Source organism: Hylobates moloch, unplaced genomic scaffold (assembly GCF_009828535.3).
Source record: "Hylobates moloch isolate HMO894 unplaced genomic scaffold, HMol_V3 SCAFFOLD_6, whole genome shotgun sequence".
Taxonomy (NCBI): Eukaryota; Metazoa; Chordata; class Mammalia; order Primates; family Hylobatidae; genus Hylobates; species Hylobates moloch.
The window spans coordinates 102418132-102441457 of NW_026652281.1; the positions used below are offsets into that span (position 1 = coordinate 102418132).

Here is a 23326-nt window from a genome sequence, read left to right on the forward strand (position 1 = left end):
CCCTGGGCGTGGTCTCCTGAACTAGGGTGAGAGTACACCCTCCCACACCTTCCCTTGCCCTTACCCAGCTCCCATGGAAGACACTGATGGGAAACAGAGGCGTGAGGCTTTCCCAGCTCATTATGTGTTTGTGCTGTCACATTTCCTTCTCCAAGTGGACAGGTAAAATATAAGGGATAATAAAGTACACTCCGGGAAAGTAGGAAGGTCAAAAGGCAGCAGATGAGAGTTGACTGCTTAGTTTCTCATACTCATAGACTTCATGAAAGGAAACATCTCAAATTTAGTAGAAGGCTAGTCATAGTGCCCATGAAGAAGTAAATGATTTTGAAAAGGTTTGTGTTGGTGTTGTCTGTAAAATGATACCTCAGGGTATCAGTTTCCTAGGAATGTCGTAACAAAGAACCACAAACTAGGTGACTTAAAACAAGAGAAATTTATTGTCTCACAGTTCTGGAGGCTGGAAGTCTGCAATGAAAGCATGGGTGGGACTATGCTCCTTATGAAACCTGTAGGGGAGAATCCGTCCGCTTCTTCTTGGCTTCTGGGGGTTTGCTGGCAATGTTTGGCTAGCAGCCACAGCACTTCAGTCTCTGCCTCCATCGTCACATGGCATTCTCCCATGTCTCTGTGTCTCCTCTCTTAAGGACACAAGTCACATTGGATCAGGGCTCACGCTGATGACTTCATCTTAACTGGATTACACTTGCAGAGACCCTGTTTCCAAATAAGATCACCTTCACGGGTACTGGCAGGTTAGGACTTCAGTAACTTCTGGGGAGGACATAATTCAGCCCAGAAGTTTTGTATTAATGTTATCATTATTTTTTAGAGGCGGAGTCTCACTATATTGCCCAGACTTGTCTCAAACTCCTGGGTTCAAGCAGTCCTCCTGCCTCAGCCCCTCAAAGTACTGGGACTACAGGCATGAGCCACTGCACCTGGCCCTGCCCATTTTTAATAGGGTTATTTGTTTTATTGTTATTGAGTGGTCTGAATTTGTGCATTTTGGATATTAGTCCCTGATCTAATGTATATTTTGTAAATATTTTTTCTCAATCTGTGGGTTGTCTCTTTATTCTGTCATTTCCTTTGCTGTGCAGAAGCTTTTTAATTTGCTATAAACCCATTTGTCTATTTTTGCTTTTGTTGCCTATGCTTTTGGAGTCTGGTTACTATTTTTTGGCGGGGGTGGGGGATAGGATCTCATTCTTTCACCTGGGCTGGAGTGCAGTGGTATAATCAATGGCTCACTGTAGCCACGACCTCCTAGGTTCAAGCAATCCTCCCACTTCAGCCTCCTGAGCAGCTGAGACTACAGGCACCCACCACCACACCCGGCTAATTTTTAGATTATTTTCTGTAGAGATGAAAGTGAAAATAATAATAATAATTCAACCCATAAAATCATGTAAAGGTGCCTATGCGGGAGCAGAGGAGGCTGATCAGACACAGTTCTTTTGATGGCCCTGACATGAAAGAACTCAGGGCCCACTGGTGAGTTTTCCCTGTTGTGGAGGATGGAAACCAGATACGTCAGACAGGAAGCCATGGTGTAATTCATTTAAGCTATTGGTTTTCAAAGTGTGGTCCTGGACCAGCGGCATCAACATCACTTTGGAAACTTGTTAGAAAGGCAAATTTTTGGCTGGGTACAGTGGTTCATGCCTGTAATTCCAGCACTTTGGGAGGCCAAGGCAGGAGGATTCCTTGAGGCCAGGAGTTCGAGACTAGCCTGGGAAACATAGCAAGACCCTGTCTCTACAAAAAGAAAAAAAAAATTAAAAATTAGCCAGGCACGGTGGTGTATGCCTGTAGTCCCAGCTACTTGGGAGGCTAAGGTGGGAGGATCACTTGAGCCCAGGAGTTTGTGGTTGCAGTGAGCTATGATCTCGCCACTGCACTCCAACCTGGACAACAGAGTGAGACATTCCTCTCTTAAAAATGAGATCTTAAAAAAAAAAAAAATTAAGTATTAAAAAAAAAAAAATTAAGTATTAAAAAAAAGAAAGCCAGGTAAGGTAGTTCACTCTGGTAATCCCAACACTTAGGAGGCTGAGGCAGGAGGATTGCTTGAGCCCAGGGGCTTGAAACCAGGCTGGGTGACATGGCGAGACCTTGTCTCTGAAAAAAAAAGAAATACAAATTCTTGGACCTTATCCATACTTGCTGAATCAGAAACTGTAGAGTGAGGCCCAGGAAACTGTTTTAACAAATCATCCTTGGCCGGGCGCGGTGGCTCACGCTTGTAATCCCAGCACTTTGGGAGGCCGAGGCGGGCGGATCACGAGGTCAGGAGATCGAGACCACGGTGAAACCCCGTCTCTATTAAAAATACAAAAAATTAGCCGGGCGTGGTGGCGGGCGCCTGTAGTCCCAGCTACTCGGAGAGGCTGAGGCAGGAGAATGGCGTGAACCCGGGAGGCGGAGCTTGCAGTGAGCCGAGATTGTGCCACTGCACTCCAGCCTGGGCGACAGAGCAAGACTCCGTCTCAAAAAAAAAAAAAAAAACAAAAACAAAAAAAAACAAATCATCCAGGTGATTCTGATACATGCATGATCCTACCCTGGCTTTCTGAGCACTTACTATGATGCCAGGCAGGCCCCTGACATGCATCACCTCATAAGCTCACAACCACCCAGTGCAACAGATATTGCTGCTAACCCCGTTTTACAGACAGAGGGCAGATGTTTGGAGAGAAGAGTGAAGTAACAAAGATTAAGAAGTGGTGCAGGGGTTAGAAGCAAATACCCCAGTCCGGTGCGGTGGCTCACACCTGTAATCACACCTGTAGTCCCACACCTGTAGTACTTTCGGAGGCCAAGGCAGGAGGATCACTTGAGGCCAGGAGTTTGAGACCAGCCTGGGCAACATAACAAGACCCCGTCTCTACAAAAAATAAAAAATTTGGCCGGGTGCAGTGGTTCACACCTATAATCCCAGCACTTTGGGAGGCCGAGGTGAGCAGATCACGAGGTCAGGAGTTCAAGACCAGCCTGGCCAATATGGTGAAACCTTGTCTCTATTAAAAATACAAAAATTTGCTTGGCGTGGTGGTGGGCGCCTGTAATCCCAGCTACTCGGGGGGCTGCGGCAGGAGAATCGCTTGAAACCGGAAGGCAGAGGTTGCAGTGAGCCGAGATCGTGCCACTGCACTCCAGCATGGGTGAAAGAGCGAAACTCCATCTCAAAAAAAAGAAACAAAAAAATAATTAGCCAGGCATAGTGGCATACCTGTAGTCCCAGCTACTTGGTGGGAGGATCGCTTGAGCCCAGGAGTTGGAGGTTGCACTGAGCTATGACTGCAGCACTGTACTCTAGTCTGGGTGACAGAGTGAGACCTTGTCTCAAACAATAAGAAATAAATACCCCCAACAAATCTGACCAGACCCCAGCGCAGATCTGTTATTTTATCCAGTCCAGTTGGTCTCAACGAGGGCAGACTGGATCTTTGGGCTGTCAGGAAGTTTGGGGCTAGCTCTGTGCTGGCAGAGATTATAGTCTGTGGGAGACCAGCCAGGAAGGAGTCATAACCCAGGACATCCTCCCAGGCCACTAGCCCTCTCTGCCTGTCCTTGCGCATCCTATCCCTTCTCACCCTGGTCCTCATTGGCTGATCTCTTGCCTCTCTCCCCAACCCCATAAGCTCCTTGAGGCAGCTATGAGTCTATAATGTTCACAGTTGTATCACCTGTGCCTGGCCCAGCAGTTGACATCTAATAAGTCTTCAGTAAATGTTTATTGATTAAAGAATAAATTTCTGAAACTATTGCCATCATACTTTGTACATTTTAAAATATGTTCCTAGTAATGTATATATCATTTGATTTGGTAATTCTACCTCTATCAATTTATTCCAAGGAAATCATCAGACACATATAAAGATGTATAAGTAAGGAGGCCAGGCGCATTGGTTCACTCCTGTAATCCCAGTGCTTTGGGAGACTGAGGTGGAGGCATTGCTCGAGGCCAGGAATTTGAGACAGACCAGCCTGAGCAACACAGTGAGACCTCATCTCTTTTATTTTGAGACGGAGTTTCGCTCTGTTGCCCAGGCTGGAGTGCAGTGGCACGATCTTGGCTCACTGCAACCTCCGCCTCCCGGTTCATGCCATCCTCCTGCCTCAGCCTCCTGAGTAGCTGGGACTACAGGCGCCCGCCAGCACGCCTGGCTAATTTTTTTTGTATTTTCAGTAGAGACGGGGTTTCACTGTGTTAGCCAGGATGGTCTCCATCTCCTGACCTTGGGATCCACCTGCCTTGGCCTCCCAAAGTGTTGGGATTACAGGCATGAGCCACCGCACCTGGCCAACCCTATCTCTTAAAAAAAAATCATACTGGGCCTCAAAAAAAAAAAAAAAAACATACTAAGATGTACAAGTAAGGATGTTCACTGCAGTGATATTTTCAACACTGAAAACTAGAAATAACAAAATCACAGCAGTGTGTGAATGAATATTATGTGGCAAGTTCTTCAAGGCCGATCAAGCAAGGAAACATTGGCCGGGCGTGGTGGCTCACGCTTGTAATCCCAGCACTTTGGGAGGCCGAGGCGGGCGGATCACGAGGTCAGGAGATCGAGACCACGGTGAAACCCCGTCTCTACTAAAAATACAAAAAATTAGCCGGGCGTGGTGGCAGGCGCCTGTAATCCCAGCTACTCGGAGAGGCTGAGGCAGGAGAATGGCGTGAACCCGCAAGGCGGAGCTTGCAGTGAGCCGAGATTGTGCCACTGCACTCCAGCCTGGGCGACAGAGTGAGACTCTGTCTCAAAAAAAAAAAAAAAAAAAAAAAAGCAAGGAAGTATTTACCATAGGGCACTGGGTGGGAAAAAACTGGTCAAAAAGCCATCCTGTGATCCTGATTGCTCAATTGTTTTCCTTTTTTTTTTTTTTTTAAGATGGGGTCGCTCTATATTACTCAGGCTGGAGAGCAGTGGCTATTCACAGGTGTGATTATAGCATACTACAGTCTCAAACTCCTGGACTTAAGGGATCCTCTCACCTCAGCCTCCTGAGTAGCTGAGATTATAGGCACACCACCACACCTGGCCTTGACTGTTTACATACTACTAATACATACAGGTTGAGTATCTCTGATCCAAAAATCTGAAATCCAAAATGCTCCAAAATCTGAAACTTTTTGAGCACCTACATGATGCTATGGGGGGCCTGAGATAATGACACTTTTGCTTTCTGATGGTTCAATATACACAAACTTTGTTTCATGCACAAAATTATTTAATGTAGTGTGTCAAATTACCTTCAGGCTATGTCTCTAAGGTAAGTATGAAACGTAAATGAATTTTGTATTTAGACTTGGGTCCCATCCCCAAGATATTATGTATATGCAAATATTCCAAAGTCCGAAAAAAATCTGAAATCTAAAACATTTCTGGTCCCAAGAATTTTAGGTAAGTGATACTCAACCTGTATCAGAATAGCTTGACAGAGCATCACCCTAATACCAAACCAGGAAAGGACATAACCAAAATAGAAAACTACAGACCAATAACCTTGATGAACATAGATGCTAAAATCCTTAACAAAATACTAGATAACTGAATCCAACAACATATCAAAAAGATAATCCACCATGGTCAAGTGGGTTTCATACCAGGGTTGCAGGGATGCTTTAAAATACACAAGTCAATAAATGTGATGCACCACATAAACAGAATTAAAAACAAAAATCAGGTCGGACACAGTGGCTCATGCCTGTAATCCCAGCACTTTGGGATGCCCAGGCGGGTAGATCACCTGAGGTTAGGAGATCGAGACGAGCCTGGCTAACATGGTGAAACACTGTCCCTACTAAAAATACAAAAAATTAGCCAGGCATGGTGGTGTGCACCTGTAATCACATCTACTCGGGAGGCTGAGGTGGGAGGATCGCTTGAACCCGGGAGGTGGAGGTTGCAGTGATCTGAGATCGCGCCATTGTACTCCAGCCTGGGTGACAGAGCAAAACTCCATCTCAAAAAAAAAAAAGAATTAAAAAAATCATATGATCATCTCAATAGATGCAGAAAAAGCATTTGACAAAATCCATCATCGCTTTATGATTCAAACTCTCAGCAAAATCAGCATACAAGGGACATACCTCAATGTAATAAAAGCCATCTATGAAAAACCCACAGCCAACATAATACTGAATGGGGAAAAGTTGAAAGCATTCCCTCTGAGAACTGGAAGAAGACAAGGATGTCCACTCTCACCACTCCTCTTCAACATAGTACTGGAAGTCCTAGCCAGAGCAATCAGACAAGAGAAAGGAAGAAAAGGCATCCAAATTGGTAAAGAGGAAGTCAAACTGTCACTGTTTGCTGAAAATGTGATTGTTTACCTTGAAAACCCTAAATACTCCTCCAGAAAGCTCCTAGAACTGATAAAAGAATCCAGCAAAGTTTCCAGAAACAAGATTAATGTACATAAACCAGTAGCTCTCCTATACACCAACAGTGACCAAGCAGAGAATCAAATCAAGAACTCAACCCCTTTTACAACAGCTGCAAATAAAACAAAACAAAACAAAAAACTTAGGAATATACCTAACCAAGGAGTCGAAAGACCTCTACAAGGAAGACTACAAAACACTGCTGAAAGAAATCATAGATGACACAAATAAATGGAAACACATCCCATGTTCATGGATGGGTAGAATCAATATTGAGAAAATGACTATATTGCCAAAAGCAATCTACAAGTTCAATGCCATCCCCATCAAAATACCACCATCATTCTTCACAGAATTAGGAAAAACAATTCTAAAATTCATGTGGAACCAAAAAAGAGCCCACATAGCCAAAACAAGACTAAGCAAAAAGAACAAATCTGGAGGCATCACACTACCTGATTTCAAACTCTACTATAAGGCCATACTCACCAAAACAGCGTGGTACTGGTATAAAAATAGGCACATAGACCAATGGAACAGAATAGAGAGCCCAGAAATAAAACCACATACTTACAGCCAACTGATCTTTGACAAAGCAAACAAAAACATAAAGTGGGAAAAGGACACCCTTTTCAACACATGCTGCTGTGATAATTGGTTAGCCACACATGGGAGATTAAAACTGGATCCTCATCTCTCACCTTTTACAAAAATCAACTTAAGATGGATGAAGGGCTTAAATCTAAGACCTGAAACTACAAAAATTCTAGAAGATAACGTTGGAAAAATCCTTCTAGATGTTGGCTTAGGCAAGGGTTTCATGACCAAGAACCCAAAAGTGAATGCAATAGAAACAAAGATAAACAGTTGGGACTTAATCAAACTAGAGAGCTTTTGCACAGCAAAAGGAACAGTCAGCAGAGTAAACAGACAACCCACAGAGTGGGAGAAAATCTTCACAATCTATACATTTGACAAAGGACTAATATCCAGAATCTATAAGGAACTCAAACAAATCAGTAAGAAAAAAACAAACAGTCCCATCAAAAAATGGGCTAAGAACATGAGTAGTCAATTCTCAAAAGAAGATATACAAATGGCCAACAAACATATGAAAAAATGCTCAACATCACTAATGATCAGGGAAATACAAATCAAAACCACAATGCAATACCACCTTACTCCTGCAAGAATGGCCATAATTAAAAAATCAAAAAACAGTAGATGTTGGCATGGATTCGGTGATCAGGGAACACTTCTACACTGCTGGTGGCAATGTAAACTAGTACAGCCATTATGGAAAACAGTGTGGCGATTCCTTAAAGAACTAAAAGTAGAACTACTATTTGATCCAGCAATCCCACTACTGGGTATCCACCCAGAGGAAAATAAGTCATTATATGAAAAAGATACTTCCACACACATGTTTATGGCAGCACAATTCACAATTGCAAAATCGTGGAACCAACCCAAATGCCCATCAATCAACGAGTTGATAAACTGTGGTATATATATATATATACGATGGAATACTACTCAGCCATAAAAAGAAATGAATTAACAGCATCTGCAGCGACCTAGATGAGATTGGAGACTATTATTCTAAGTGAAGTAACTCAGGAACGGAAAACCAAACATCGTATGTTCTTACTGATATGAGAGAGCTAAGCTATGAGGACGCAAAGGCATAGGAATGATACAATGGACTGTGGGGACCCGGGGGAAAGAGTGGAAGGAGGGTGAGGGATAAAAGACTACAAATATGGTGCAGTGTATACTGCTTTGGTGATGGGTGCACCAAAATCTCACAAATCACCACTGAAGAACTCACTCATGGCCCAGCGCGGTGGCTCACGCCTGTAATCCCAGCACTTTGGGAGGCTGAGGTGGGCAGATCACGAGGTCAGGAGATCGAGACCATCCTGGTCAACATGGTGAAACTCTGTCTCTACTAAAAATACAAAAATGAGCTGGGCGTGGTGGCATGTGACTGTAATACCAGCTACTTGGGAGGCTGAGGCAGGAGAATCGCTTGAATCAGGGAATCAGAGGTTGCAGTGAGCCGAGATCGTACCACTGCACTCCAGCCTGGTGAAAGAGCAAGACTCCGTCTCAAAAAAAAAAAAATAAATAACTCACTCATGTAACCAAATACCACCTGTACCCCAATAACTTATGGAAAAAATAAAAATAAAATTAAAAAAGAAAACCTTGGCAGGATGGTCACTAAAATGTTAACAGTGGTGAACCTTGAGTAGTGACATGACCAGTGATTTTAATTTTCTGCTATATGCTTTTCTGACTTCCAAATTTTCTACAATAGATGTCACTACTATAATTAGAAAAGAAATATTTGGGACTTTAAATGTACCTAACAAGGCCAGGCATAGTGGCTCACACCTGTAATCCTAGCACTTTGGGAGACTGAGGTGGGAGGATTCCTTAAGGCCAGGAGTTTGAGACCAGCCTGGGCAACATAGTGAGACCCCTGTCTCTATATAATCTTTAAAAAAAAGAAAAAAGGAAGTGAAAGTTGGAGGCCAAGGTCTTTTGATGAATGAGGCTTGGCTGTACAGGCTGCTCATGCCCTCCTCCCCCAGGCCTCCATCACAGCCCTCACATCCCCCATTTTCCCCTCCCATATAAATAGCAAAAACCAGGAGCCACTGACACCAGTGAGACCAAAGAGAAAACTCTCAAGCAGAGAGATCAACTCAGCTTTAAAAACAGCATGTAATTGAGACTGGAGGCGCCTGAATGGAGGCACACGCTCCCCCAAGTTGACCTGAGTGGGTTGCTGAGGCAACTGGCGCTTCACCTTAGAAGGGCAGTCTCCAGTGGCTCCTCTCACCTTCCTGAGTTCCCAGTACCCAGAGAAAATGCTGAAGACAGGCTGCAGGAAGGAAAGAACTGGATCAACTTTTATTTGGTTGTTAAAGAGGTAATACATGCTTTAATTCATTCAAGAGATACAAAGGAGTACCAGTAAAGAGTGTCCTTCCCATGCTATACCACACCCTTCCACAACCTTCCACAACCTTCCGGCGTCCCGTCTCCTCCCTGTAGGTAAACACTTTCCCTAGCTTCTCCTAAGTCCTTTCAGGGAGGACTTGCGTATACACACAAATGAGAGTCAAATTTAAAATCCACTTCCTCCCTTTCCAGTGATTTTGGACAATATTGAATGAGGGACCCAGCAGCCCTGGGTTTTCATCTTTGTTCAGTCACTCACTGTGCATCTTCGAGCCCGTCACTCACTGTTCATCTTCGAGCCCATCACTCATCCTCTCTTGAGCCTTGCTTTTCTCATCTGTAAAATGGGGTAAAAATCTCCCCAGGGTTACTATGTAGATGAAGTTGGATGCAAAACTATATGAAGAATTCCAATTGTATTTTTTTTTTTTTTTTTTTTTGACACAGAATCTCACTCTGTAGCCCAAGCTGGAGTGCGGTGGTGCAATCTTGGCTCACTGCAACCTCCACCTCGTGGACTCAAGCAATTCTCATGCCTCAGCCTCCTGAGTAGCTGGGACTACAGGCACCTGCCACCATGCCTGGCTAATTTTTTGTATTTTAGTGGAGACGGGGTGTCACCATGTTACCCAGGTTGGTCTTCAACTTCTGAGCTCAGGTAATCCTCCCGCCTTGGCCTCCCAAAGTGCTGGGATTACAGGCATGAGCTACTGTGCCCGGCCCAATTGTATCTTTTAAGAACTACAAATAAATATGAAAAAGACCTGAGTCCCTCTGAAGAGGAAATGGGTCAATGGAGTTCGGGCTATCCCCAGAGCTCTCTCCCAGGTAAAGGGTGTTGGCAGCTCTCCCAGGTAAAGGGTGGCTGGCTTCTCTGGGAGACAGAAGGTCCAGGCCTCACCCAGAAGCATGCCTTTGTCTTCTTGATCTGTAGATGCCATTTCTGGCTTGGAGACCTGGGGCCTTGACAGTGCTGGATTCTCTGTCACATCTGGTCTTGGGGGCTACTTATCTCTGTCATAAGTCCCCTGCCCCACCCTAGGGTCATATTTATATTAAGGATCCCTTCCTGCTCCTGGATCAGAGAGGGGCATCTTTGCAGGCCTGGGCAGTCACTGACATTGGCCCACCCAACCAGTTGTCAATTAATCTCCATAGCTCTATCTGAGGATCTGGGGTTCAGGACCTGGGAGAGGGAAACTGAGACAGACACAGAGATGTAGGGGAGCCAGGCAGACAAGATGGCAGATTCCTGCACAAGGTCAGCCAAGAGCAGGGCCTGAAAGAGGCTGGCCAGCAGACATTATACTAGTGGCTGTTCAACTCCTGCTGAGTACAGGACCCTGGGTGGGATCATTTGTCTGTCCTTCCATCCATCCATCTGTTTGTCTTTCCAAAACTGCCTGCTGAGGACTAGCCAGAGACAAGCCCTATCCCTGGCACAAGGCCACATGCTAAGATGAATCAGATTGGGCCGGCTGGAGCCAGTGGGTGGAAGACAGAGGACGCACCAGGTGGAGGGCACAACAAGGACCAGGGCTTGTGGGTGGGAAAATGCTGGGCCAAGGCAGGCACTGGGGTTGAGTGCAGGGTGGAGGGTCTGAGCTCCCAGGGGGTGTACTGAAGGTTATGGGAGGTCAGGAGAGGAGGGACAAACAGCAGGCTGTGGAGGGACAAGCAGAGTCCCTGAAGAAAGGAGAAAGCAGCAGACAAAATAACAGGCAGGGTGGAAGTCAGAGCCTCAGACTTAGCTCCACGGGGAAGCCACCTGGTGTCTGCCTGTCTTCAGGCCCATTGGTTGATGCCACTCCTTCTCACTCCTCCTTGGGGGATCTGGTTCCACCTGGGCCAAGGGTTCAGATTGCCAGTCCTGTCCCTGCATCTACCCCAGGGTTCCCGGACCCCCACACTCACAGCACATTCTTGTACCCAGCACCAAGGAGAAATGGTTAAGACCCCAATGTCAGGCCAGGAGTGGTGGCTCACTCCTGTAATCCCAACACTTTGGGAGGCCAAGGCGGGTGGATTACTTGAGGCCAGAAGTTCGAGATCAGCCTAGGCAACATGGTGAAACCCCCATCTCTACAAAAAATACAAAAATTAGCTGGGTGTGGTGGCCCACACCTGTAATCCCAGCTACTTGGAAGGCTGAAGCAGAAGAATCACTTGAATCAAGGAGGTGGAGGTTGCAGTGAGCTGAGATAGCACCAGCCTGGGTGACAGAGCAAGACTCTGTCTAAAAACAAACAAGCAAAGAAACAAACAAACAAACAAAAAATCCCACAAAACCCCCAGTGTCTGGAGTAAGAACCCCAGCTAATGAACCCCTTACCCCCTGGCTAGATGACCTTGGGCAAGTCACTTCACTTCTCTGGACCTCACTCCCCTCCTCTGTCAGGTAGGGCTAATAGAAGCACCCAACCTTGTAGGGTAACAGAGAGGGTTATACTGTAGGAAGGACCCAAAGCTTGGCCCAGCACCTGCAACAGCCTCTGGCAAATAGTGGAAGCTCCAATTCTGGACACTTGATGGTCAGTGTAGTTTGCAGTTTAAAGGGGACTTTCCAACCCCGAAGGATTCAGGACCCAGAGCTCAGGTCCCTGGTGGTGGCATTTGCAGGCCTGGGGCAAGCCTAGGGAAGGGACGCCATGTGCGGCACGGGCATCTAGTGTCCCAGAGTCCGCACAGGTTGCTGGGGGAAAAAGAGGGAGAGTCGCCCAGTCAGGGCAGGGGTGGGAGTTGGGGGGAGAGGGTTACTTCCTCCTGCCCTGAATCTCTGCTCGGGGTTCAACTGGCTCGCCGGCGGGCGAGGGCGGGGCAGGCCGGCCTCTCTGGCCCTGCTGGGGGGTGGGGGGCGGGTCCCCCGGGAACTGCTCCTCCCGCCAGCCGCTGCTTTAAGAGGCTGCTCCGCGGTAGCGAGCGGGGCCGGAGCCGCAGCCCGAACGAGCGGACCGAGCCGACCGGGCAGGTGCACGGCTGCGGGGACGGCAGCGGCATGACCGGCCACCACGGCTGGGGCTACGGCCAGGACGACGGTAGGCGCAGACCTCCCCCACCGCCCCTGGCTCGGACCCCCGACCCAACTGCATTCGCCCCAACCCTCTTGCCCCCTGGTTTCCCAGACCGGCAAGCTCCCACCCTCCAGGCTGGGCCGGGACCCCTCTTCCCATCCCGCCCCCCGAACTTGGCCCAAGCCTTGGTCCCCCGCGCCAGACGCAAAGTCAGCGCTGCGCCCCGGGTGGCCCCGCCGCCAGCAAGCGAGCCGGCGGCTGTGTCCTGCCGCCTCCTCCGCGAAGCCCCTGATTGCCCAGCCCGCTCAGACCCAGGCCCCGACTCTCATTCACTCGCCCCGGGCGTGCGCAGCGCGTGGGGGTGGCCCAGGGCAGCAGGGGGGGGCGGGCGCCGCGGAGCGCTGTGCGCGGGTGTCTGCGGGGAGCGCGCACGGCAAGTGAGCGGGGACCTCGGGGGATCGGGGCTCCGCGTGGCAAGGGCGCAGGGTCCCCCGGAGAGAATTTCCCCGCAGAAGTGGCCGAGCTGCCTTCTCGGCTGGTACTTGAGGGAAGGGGGCACTTGGGGGCGCAAGCATGTGTTTGGGTGTCTACACCGAGCAGGGTGTTTGCGCACGTCCGGGTGTGAGTCGTGGGAGCTCGTGGCCCACACCAGCCTCCTAGGCTGACGCGGAAGAGAGCTTCATGCTGCCTCAGTTTCCTTAGGACTCAGAGAAAGGGAGAAGAGGCGAAGGTGAGAGCCAGATGGCTGGAGTGTGGGTCTGGGGCAGTCAATTCCCTTTGGGGCCATTTCTTACCAAGCAGGGGTGGGGGTGTGGGGTAAGGGGTTCCTTATTCCCCTGGGGAACCAGTGCAAGACAGGTGGGGTGCGGAGAAGAAAAAGTAATGGTGGGAGGAACATCCCCCAGCCCCACTCCTCTGCGGAGAGGCAGTCACTTTGTGAGGTTGGGTGGGGGACTACAGTCTGGGAAGCCAGAAAGTTGCAGTAGACCAGAGGGAGGGTGCTGTGGAGTCTTTGGCTCCCTCTGGGGCCCAAGAACAAAGGAGTATATTTTGGAAGAGAACCCCCAGATCTGGGTATGCAAGAGCTGGAAAGAGACATTCAGAAAAAGATGATATAGACAAGCAGAGAGGGAGAGACAGGCAGACATGGGGCAGATGGACAGGACACATAGAGATCATCTTCTCCCAGCACCTGCTCTGAGCCACCTTTTGGGTGCTTCCCCCAGAGCCAGAGTCCCTTTCCTCCAGCCCTTCTTGCTAGTCATGCCCACCAGCTCTGAGCACCCAGTGTCCTGTGTAGCCTGCTCCATGGGCCTGCTCCCCCCAGGCAGCCACCCCATCACCCAGGCAGAGCTGGATTGTCCAGTCGAGGAAGGGAAGGACAGAGGACAGAGGTGCCGGCATGCGGCAGTGTTCACAGGGCTTCAAAAATAACCCAGAGGGGCCGGGCCACGATTCTGAGTCATCCATTGGGGACACGGCTCTGTCGGCACCTGCTGCTGTTTTCTCAGGAAAACTTAAGAAGCCAAAAAGGGGGAGAAGCACCAGCCGGCAGTAGCTCTAAAAATAGGCTGCATCTCAGGATGTTCCCCAGGGAGATGCTGAGCCTCTCGGCTGCAGATGGATCCTCTGGGAGGCAGGTGGTGGGCGCCTGTGGGTGTGTATGCAGGTGTGTGTGTGTGTGTGTGTGTGTGTGCATGGGCATGTGTTTTGCTGTGGTCCTTTATGCAAACTTGGGTCTCCAACAGAGGGGTTTGTGTGTGAGTGAGCATATGCGTGTGTCAGATGTAGTCTGCAGGGCTGTGTGTGTGTTTGTACACATGAATGTTCTGGGCCTGGCTGCTCTGTGTGCACAATGGAAGATCATAGAAAGATTAATGTGTTCATAGGAAGATCTCTATAGACTTGCAGGCACACACGTGGGGAGGGCAGCTGGGGGCAGCGCATGCACATGCGGTACTTATATTAGTACATATGCATGCACACATGTGTAAGTGGCCCTCAGTTCCCTCATCTGTGAAATGGGGATCTTGCTGGTTTCTATTTCACAAGGTGGTTGTGAGAGGCAAATACATGTCACAGAGTCAAAGCTAGGTTGATGTGAGTTTTTCTTGTTATTTATCACAAACACCAACACCAAATTGCCCAAGGCGCAGAAAGAGGTGAGATACTGATGGGGTCAGGTCAGAGACTTCAGATGTCTGGAGGTCTCCCTGTTGGGAAGACTTACTACTCTGAGCCACCCCTGAGCCTGTAGCTGTTATGTTCCCTTCCATACAGTACCTCTCTGGGCCCCCTGTCAGCGCTGGAAGGTGAGTTTTAGTGAGACCATTTCACAGACAAAGAAATGGAGGCTGAAAGGGGAAACGGCAAAACTGGGATTGGAACTCCAAGCCGTGCAGCTCCAATGCAGGGGCTCACCTCTGAAAGGATGCTGAAGAGACCATTCCCTTATGGGTGTCCTCAGCCTGAAGCCCAAAGATCCTGACTGGCCTGAGTCCTTGCCCTCCTTCCCACCTGCAGGCCCCTCGAATTGGCACAAGCTGTATCCCATTGCCCAGGGAGATCGCCAATCACCCATCAATATCATCTCCAGCCAGGCTGTATACTCTCCCAGCCTGCAACCACTGGAGCTTTCCTATGAGGCCTGCATGTCCCTCAGCATCACCAACAATGGCCACTCTGTCCAGGTAGACTTCAATGACAGCGATGACCGAACCGGTACGTGGCCCCTGCCAAAGCCTGGCACCTGGCCCCTTAGGGTCCTAACCTTGTGTTGGGCAGTCTTAGGAAGCATGCTATGGTGGGGAAGAAAGGTTCCTCCTCTCACCAGCTGTGAAGCCTTGGGCTGATCTTCAGTCTCCTTATGCATAAAGTGGGAGCAATAAGACCTACCCTCTTAGGTCATAGAGGGGAAAAATGAAAAAACCAAGTAAGGTCGATAGAGCTGGCATACAGCAGATGCTCAGGAAATGCTGATTTCTTTCCTTCCCTTCCTTCCCTTCCTTGTGGTGCTACACATCAGGTCTGTTTTCACTCTCTGCCCCATCACTGACCTGCCAAGCCCTCCTCCCTGTGTGATCTGGCCAAGCCTAGCAGGGAGAGAGAAGGGAGCTAAAATTTATGTGCGCCAAACCCCTTGCTAAAGTCACAAGCCGCTCATTTATTCTTCTCAATAACCCATCTCTCAGATGGGCAAATAGAGGCTTGATGAGCTGGGGAGGGCCAGAAGCAGCCTGGTCCAGCCTGAAGGTCTCTCTGTCTCTCCAGTTTACCTACGACTCCAGTTTACCTACAGTCCAACCATCTTGGGCCAGTAAGACGCCAGTGGGAATTCGTGGCAGCTCCTTCCAAGGCCTCTTTGCCCTGGGATTAGAGTCCAGGGTCTTTCATGATAAATTCCCAGGCAAAGGCCTCAGGAGTGCTGTTCAATCAAGGGATTTTCGTCCTTATGACGGGGCCTTATGACTGGGTAGAGTGGTGGAATGGGGTGAGGAAGAAACCTGCTAGAGTTTCTTGTGTAAGGAAGTATTAATAGCTGATTCCTTCCTCCTCCTTCTCCCCTCCCCACAAATACAATAAAAGCCCTCAAAGGAACTTAAGTTTCAAATGGAAAATTAAAAGGCAAAGAGGATGAAGGAAGCCAGACCTTTCACGAGAAGCATGATCTTACTTAGTTCTGAGTTCCCTGGTAGGCTAGGAAAGAACAGAAAGAGGATTGGTTATAGTTCTTGCTGCGAAAGAAAGGGAGTCTAGCAGATCCTCAGGAGAGACACAAAGCATTTATTTCCTGGTACTGAATTCTAAGAAAAGCCTCTTACTCAGAGCTTTGGGGAGGGGGCATGGGGCTCTAGCTGACCCTAGATGATAGTTTGGCAAGGAACAGTTTTCATATGACTGTCCCTTCTAATAGCCTTCAGAGGGCACTGGGGGCTCAACTAAGAAATCAGTAGCTCAATGATGGCCACTGGGGTGGGAGAAGACACAGGGGGACATGCCTTTGGATCACTGATCTGGGTTGTTGCCTTCAGGCCTGGCTGGGGCTTCCTCCCCCACCCAGAATGCCCAGGCCTGAGGGCACAGAAAGCCAGTGAAAAGAGGAATGAGACGGTGCCACTCACCCACTGTGGGTCACTCAGGAGGTCAGATGGGTTGATACCAGCAGAGTGCCAAACACACATTGAGTGCCCCATGAATGGCAGCACATTCTGTGTGTGAACTGGTGGAGGAGGCTAAGGGGTCCAAGGTCAAGGGATGTTAGGGAGGAAGCTCCCTCTCCAGGAGTCCACACAATGGGGTCCCAGGTGAGGCATGCTTGGAGGGTGGTGTCTGCAGACCTATCCAATTGCTCAGCCTGCAGGCTCAGCTGCTCCTGCTTCCAGGGATGGGGCAGCCTGATTGGGGCCCCGCCCGCAGCTACTACTCCCAGACTCCTAGCCAGTGCCCAGGTCTTGCCTCTTTGATAAGACCAGGCAAGAAAGAGGGACTTCTGGACTGTCCTGTCCTCCTGCTTGAGGAGGCCACAGGGCCAAAGCCCTACCCTGGTCACCCATCATTGAAGGGACTAGTGGAACTCTGAGCCTGGGGTGTTATCTGATCCAGGAGCTCACATTCAAGCCTAGCTGGGGCTCCCTCCACCTCCAGATCCCTTTCAGCTGGAAATTCTATCAGTCCCAGGAGGCCTTATGCATGGCCCCAGCTCACCGGGTATCAAGGCAAGAAAGTCACAAAACCAGCACAAGTGGGGCCCTCAGAAGAGGCCATTTCTGGGGGAGATGGCACTGGAGGCATCTGGGCCTGTCCAGGAAGGTAGAGATCCCCAGGAGCTACGCTCCTCTTCTGGAAAAGCACAAAGTTTAAAGAAGTTTCAAGGTTCTAGGGAGGCAGTGTTCCCTGGTGATTAGTGGCTTGGACTTTGGACATAAGAGATACTAGTTCATACCCTAGTTCAGTGGCTTGCTGTGTGACCTTGAGCAAATGCCTTGTCGTCACTGTGCCTCAGCTTCTCCCTTTATAGAATATGGATAATAATAAGTTCTGTCCCTCATGGGCTACTATGCAGACTAAACAAAATAGTCTTTTCAACCTAGCCCTGGATCAAGGTTTCAGACATGGGAGGCCTAATTGTTAGTGGTAATGGGGGTCCTGGGAGGCAGGGTCCCACCCTCTGTGGGAAATCGGGCAGGAGTGGGGAGGACAGCTAGAGAGCTGTCCTCTCTCAGTCCCAGACCCCTCTGCCACCTGCCGGCTGTCAGGATTTCTGCCCTGGCCCAGCTCAAGGGACAGGGGTCTAGGGGGCAGTGGGGACCAACCCAAGCCCAGTCAGCCCAGTGAATTTTCCAAATGAAAAATGTATCCCACATTTTGGAAGGCCAAGGTGGGCAGATCACCTAAGGTCGGGAGTTTGAGGCCAGCCTGGCCAACATGGTGAAACTCCTTTTCTACTAAAAATACAAAAAATTAGCTGGATGTGGTGGCAGGTGCCTGTAATCCCAGCTACTTGGGAGGCTGAGGCAGGAGAAATGCTTGAACCTGGGAGGTAGAGGTTGCAGTGAGCCGAGATTGTGCCACCACTGTACTCCAGCCTCAGCCTCAGTGACAGAGTGAGACTCCATCTCAAAAAAAAAAAAAAAAAAAAAAAAAAAGGGAAAAATGTATCTCAGCTGGCACAGTGGCTCGTGCCTGTAATCCCAGCATTTTGAGAGGCCAAGGCAGGAGGATTGCTTGAGCCCACTAGTTCAAGACCAGCCTGGCCAACATAGAGACCCGATCTCTACAAAAAATAAACAAAGTAGCTGGGTGTGGTGCCACATGCCTATAGTCCCAGCTACTCAGGAGGCCAAGGCAGGAGGATGGCTTGAGGCCAGGAGGTTGAGGCTATAATAAGCCATGTTTGTACCATGGCACTCCAGCCTGGTTGACAGAGCAAGACCTTGACTCAAAAAAAAAAAGTCCCTTTCCTGGGCTGCTGCCCTGGTCCTGGCACTGGGCTGTCGGTCCTCTCCTACTCATTGCCACTCGCCCCACTTCTACCCACAGTGGTGACTGGGGGCCCCCTGGAAGGGCCCTACCGCCTCAAGCAGTTTCACTTCCACTGGGGCAAGAAGCACGATGTGGGTTCTGAGCACACGGTGGACGGCAAGTCCTTCCCCAGCGAGGTACGGGCCCTCCTCCACTTGAATCCCTCTGCTACATGTGAAAGAACGCAGGCCTGGGTAGTCAGGGGCTTGAGGATGCCTGGGGTGGGGCCTTGGAGAGGGGGAAGAGGAGCACCCAGGGCCTTTGGGAGAGATACTTTCTACCCACCCCCAGCACAGGGTCTTCCATCTGACCCTGCCCACTGCTGTCCTTCCTGGTCTGTATGTCCTGGAGTTTTCTGAAGGGCTACCCAGTCCCACTGCAGCCTTGCTGACAGCCCTTCAAGGGTTGAGCCTAGTATTCAAGGCTGTGCATGAACTGATCTTGCCTGGCCTCATCTTTCCCCTCACCTCTTCATACACTGAGCTGCATGTGATGAATCCCCTGTCCACACCTGGCTCCTTCATACCACCAAGCTTTGCCTGTGCTGTTCTCTCTGCCTGGAATGCCTTTCCCCAAGGCTTCCCTCTGATAACTGCCTGCTTATTCTCTGGACTCAGCTGTAGGCACCACCTCCTCAAGAAGGTGTCACGCTGGATGTTCATGATCGATTTCACAGCTCATTCCCTGCAAGGCAGGGCCTGGGCCAGATTCCTCTTTGGGTCCCCTGGAGCTCAGAAAAGAATCGGGCCCACAGTTGGGTAGATGCTACCTGTGACCCTCTGGGGCTCCCCTGGACCCCCCAGCATCCTAATCCTTGGAGGCTTGACAGCTTCCCCTTCCTGCAAAGAGGCCAGGAGTCTGGTGGGAGTGAGGGGAGCCTGGCTCAGAGTTCCCATTGCCCCTGGGAGGCACGAAGCATTGGCCTGTTGTTGCCCCATAGCTGCATCTGGTTCACTGGAATGCCAAGAAGTACAGCACTTTTGGGGAGGCGGCCTCAGCCCCTGATGGCCTGGCTGTGGTTGGTGTTTTCTTGGAGGTGAGTGGTGGTTTGCTGGGGCCAGGAGGGGCATGGGAGGCCTGGCACTGCCCCTAGGTCTGGAACACAGTGGTTGCTGGGCTCACACTGCCCTCTCCCTGACAGACAGGAGATGAGCACCCCAGCATGAATCGTCTGACAGATGCGCTCTACATGGTCCGGTTCAAGGTAAAGTCCATGCCCCTGACCCGAGCAGCCCGATGGGGAGAGAGGAAGAGGCTGGCTCACAAGTTGGGCCCGTCCACTCCTTCATTCTGGGAATAAACCCTTGCTGAGACCAAGGAGGAGGGTCAGCATCAGCAGGGCCCTGCACGTGATTCCTCATCGGCGTCATCAGCCCCCTTGGGTGCCCAGTATGAAGCCTGGCTAGGTATAGAATTGATAAGATGCTTGTCACATTAATGGCAGTCTAATAGGCAATGTCATTGAGGGCAGCTGAAGGCAAGGGAGGGAAGATCATGGCCAAATACCTCCAGGAGCCACAGCTTTTACATACAAGCAAACGGATGGAGAGGGCCTGGCTCAGGCTGGAAGATGGCATCTGGGATCACAGACATTTGCCCACAATTTGCATCAATGGGCATAGGGAGGCCTAGATCCTGCTGATAGAAATGGGTGGAGAATGCTGGGCATGGTGGCTCATGCCTGTAATCCCAGCACTTTGGGAGGCCAAGGCAGTCGGATCAGTTGAGGTCAGGAGTTCAAGATCAGCCTGGCTAACATGGTGAAACCCTGTCTTTACTAAACATACAAAAATTAGCCGGGTATGGTGGTGCATGCCTACAGTCTCAGCTACTTGGGAGGCTGAGAGACGAGAATTGCTTGAACCAAAGAGGCAGAGGTTGCAGTGAGCCGAGATTGTGCCACTGCACTCCAGCCTGGGTGACAGAGTGAGACTCCGCCTCAAAAAAAAAAGAAAAAGAAAGAGAGAGAGGAAGGAAGGAAGAAAGGAAGGAAGGAGAGAGAAAGAAAGGAAGGAAGGAAGGAAGGAGAGAGAAAGGAAGGAAGGAAGGAAGGAAGGAAGGAAGGAAGGAAGGAAGGAAGAGAAAAGAAGGAAGGAAGGGAAAGAAAGGAAGGAAGGGAAAGAAAGGAAGGAAGGAAGGGAAAGGAAGGAAGGAAGAAAGAGAAAGCAAGCAAGCAAGCAAGCAAGAAAGAAAGAAAGAAAAGAAAGAAATGGGTGGAGAAGTTGCTGGTTTGGTCCCAGTGGGAGGTCTGTGCTGATTCCTGGGTTCCCCCACCTTGCTCCAGGGCACCAAAGCCCAGTTCAGCTGCTTCAACCCCAAGTGCCTCCTGCCTGCCAGCCGGCACTACTGGACCTACCCGGGCTCTCTGACGACTCCCCCGCTCAGTGAGAGTGTCACCTGGATTGTGCTCCGGGAGCCCATCTGCATCTCTGAAAGGCAGGTGAGTCCTCTCAGAGGACCAGATGGAGGGACATGGCACTCAGGGCTCACCCCAGGCAATGTGACTCTCCAACTAGCACCCCACAGCCTGTGATCCCACCTTCAAGGTTCCTCCCCATTTTTTACTAGTAAATGTATAGATTCTTGGTTGGGAGTTAGCTTGATTGTTAATCACCAGAACCTAGACACTGGCTGGGAGGGGGGATACCTGGATCCTGGGACCCACACCCCCGCTACTGTGTTGGAATCTGAATGCTACATTTGCTGATAAGTCTTAGCTAGATGGGCTTGGAACTAGAACTAGGTAAAGCAGAGCCCAGGCCCTTTAGTGAGTAAATAAATGAGGGTCCCACAGAGAAGAATGAGTGGGGAAGAGTAGGGACAGACCCTAAGGGAAGGAGGAGGGAGTGGTAGAGCTGGCTGGGCAGGTATGCCAGATGATGCATCTGGGGTCATAGAGGACCACAGCACCCCCAATCTGCCCTGAGCATCCCTTCTGCTTCCTCAAGATGGGGAAGTTCCGGAGCCTGCTTTTTACCTCGGAGGACGATGAGAGGATCCACATGGTGAACAACTTCCGGCCACCACAGCCACTGAAGGGCCGCGTGGTGAAGGCCTCCTTCCGGGCCTGAGCTGCCCACCTGCCTAGCCGGCCACTAGGGCACCATCTTCCCAAGGGCTTCCATGTCAGCAGACACCAAACCATCTGAGGCTCCCTCCCTGGGGGGTGCTGGGGACCCTCCTTCAGCCAGTTTGCTCCTTGGTCGCCCTGGAGGCTTCTGGATGGGACCCTTGAGTCTGGGGCACCCATCAGCTGCCCTGGGGACAGGAAGGACAGGAGCTAAGCAGGGTCCAAGCCTGGGGCTGCCTCTGCTTTCCAAGACCCAAAGACCCCTGGGAACCTCCTCTGGTCTTCCCCACTGGCAGTGGCAGCAGCCCCACCCCGAGCACACACTGTGATGGAGGAGACTGAGCTCCCTGGGGCGGGCAGCTGACAATACCAGAGAGACTCAAGCAATAATTAGAGGTGGGCAGAGCTGCCCTCTCGGCATTACCTCTTCTGCAGGCTCTGCCATGCACGCACCTCACTGCCAGGCCATTAAAATCAGCACTCAGCATGCTGGAGGTGACGTGGCCTTCTCCCTCCAGCCACCTGCTGCCACGGGCAGGCCCTGGCTATAGCTTATACAGTATCTCCCCTTGTCCCCACCCAGTCACCAAAGCCACCTACATGACAATCCATCCCTGTCGAATTAATAAATTCATGTATCCATGCAACAAATACCAATTGAGTGCTTGTGCTGTCTCTAGTACCGTCCTAGGCTTTGGGGAGCAATGGTGGTGAGTTAAGCACTACGTGTTGGGAGGGATATGAGTGGTGAGCAGGTGAGGGTTACACAAAGGGCAGGGAAGGGGCTATGGGAGCAGAGGAGGGGGGAGACCATCTCACTCAGCAGAAATGAAATTCTGGTCAGGCGTGGTGGCTCACGCCTACAGTCCCAGCACTTTGGGAGGCCAAAGCAGGTGGATCACTTGAGCTCAGGAGTTCGAGACCAGCCTGGCCAACATGCTGAAACCCCGTCTCTACTAAAAATACGAAAATTAGCTGGGCGATAGTGGTGTGCACCTGTAATCCCAGCTGCTCAGGAGGCTGGGGGAGGAGAATCGCTTGAACCCAGGAGGCAGAGGTTGCAGGTTGCAGTGAGCTGAGGTCGCACCACGGTACCCCAGGCTGGGCGACAGAGCGAGGCCCTCTCAAACAGAAAGAAAGGAAGAAATGAAATTCCAGCCAGTATTCCAAATCAGATAGAAGGGAACAGCATATTTGAGGCCAAGGGAAGGGCAAGTGTGCAGGCTCAGAGGTGAGAGGGAGCCCTGTGTGGTTGTGGGGCTCAAAAGGCTCAAAGGGGATAGAGCCCTGGGGGAAACCTGGGACCCCCTCCCCAGGCTGACAGAGAGCTACCAAGGGCTTGTAGTAGAGGAGGAGCAGGGCCAGGCCTGCAAATGGGGAAGATCCTTGAAGAATGCGGATGGGCAGGCAAGAATTGTGGCAGGGAGCAAGGGGTGGCCTGTGTCCAGGCGGGAGGGGACAGGGTGGAGGGAGGTGGAAGACAGAGGGCTGGATGAGAGAGATTTAGGAGGTGGCGCCCAAAAGACAGTGTTTGGCTGTTCAGGATAGACTGGGGACCAGGGCATATCCCTGAGCAGAAAGTGGAGCCTTCACTTGCTCTGGGAACCCTACAGGGAGCTGGCCACATTGGACACATAGTATTGTGGGGTCCTGGAAGGAAAATCTAAGGGGGCATGTGCCTTCAGGCCCAGGCCCTGCACAAGCACAACCCCAAGAGGGGGTTTTATTTTAATTTTAATTTAATTTAATTAATTTATTTATTTACTTATTTATGAGACGGAGTCTTGCTCTGTAGCCCAGGCTGAAGTGAGTGGCATGATCTTGGCTCACTGCAACCTCCGCCTCCCAGGTTCA

The 23326-nt window shown here is 50.3% G+C and overlaps 1 protein-coding gene across 2 annotated transcripts; it reads left to right on the forward strand.

Moving 5' to 3' along the window:
• The first annotated feature begins 12251 nt into the window (after positions 1–12251).
• Positions 12252–22123, forward strand: CA7 (carbonic anhydrase 7). 2 transcript variants are annotated; one of them, XM_032157568.2, is made up of 7 exons: positions 12252–12405; positions 14905–15102; positions 18421–18539; positions 19343–19438; positions 19544–19606; positions 20687–20842; positions 21351–22123. In XM_032157568.2, the coding sequence occupies exons 1-7, from the start codon at positions 12366–12368 to the stop codon at positions 21471–21473; spliced, it is 795 nt and encodes a 264-aa protein (XP_032013459.1). In that variant the 5' UTR covers positions 12252–12365; the 3' UTR covers positions 21474–22123. The 2 variants fall into 2 exon arrangements, with proteins under 2 accessions (XP_032013459.1, XP_032013460.1); XM_032157569.2 differs by lacking the exon at positions 12252–12405 and adding an exon at positions 12873–13111 and having other exon boundaries at positions 21351–22115.
• Positions 22124–23326: the final 1203 nt, after the last annotated feature.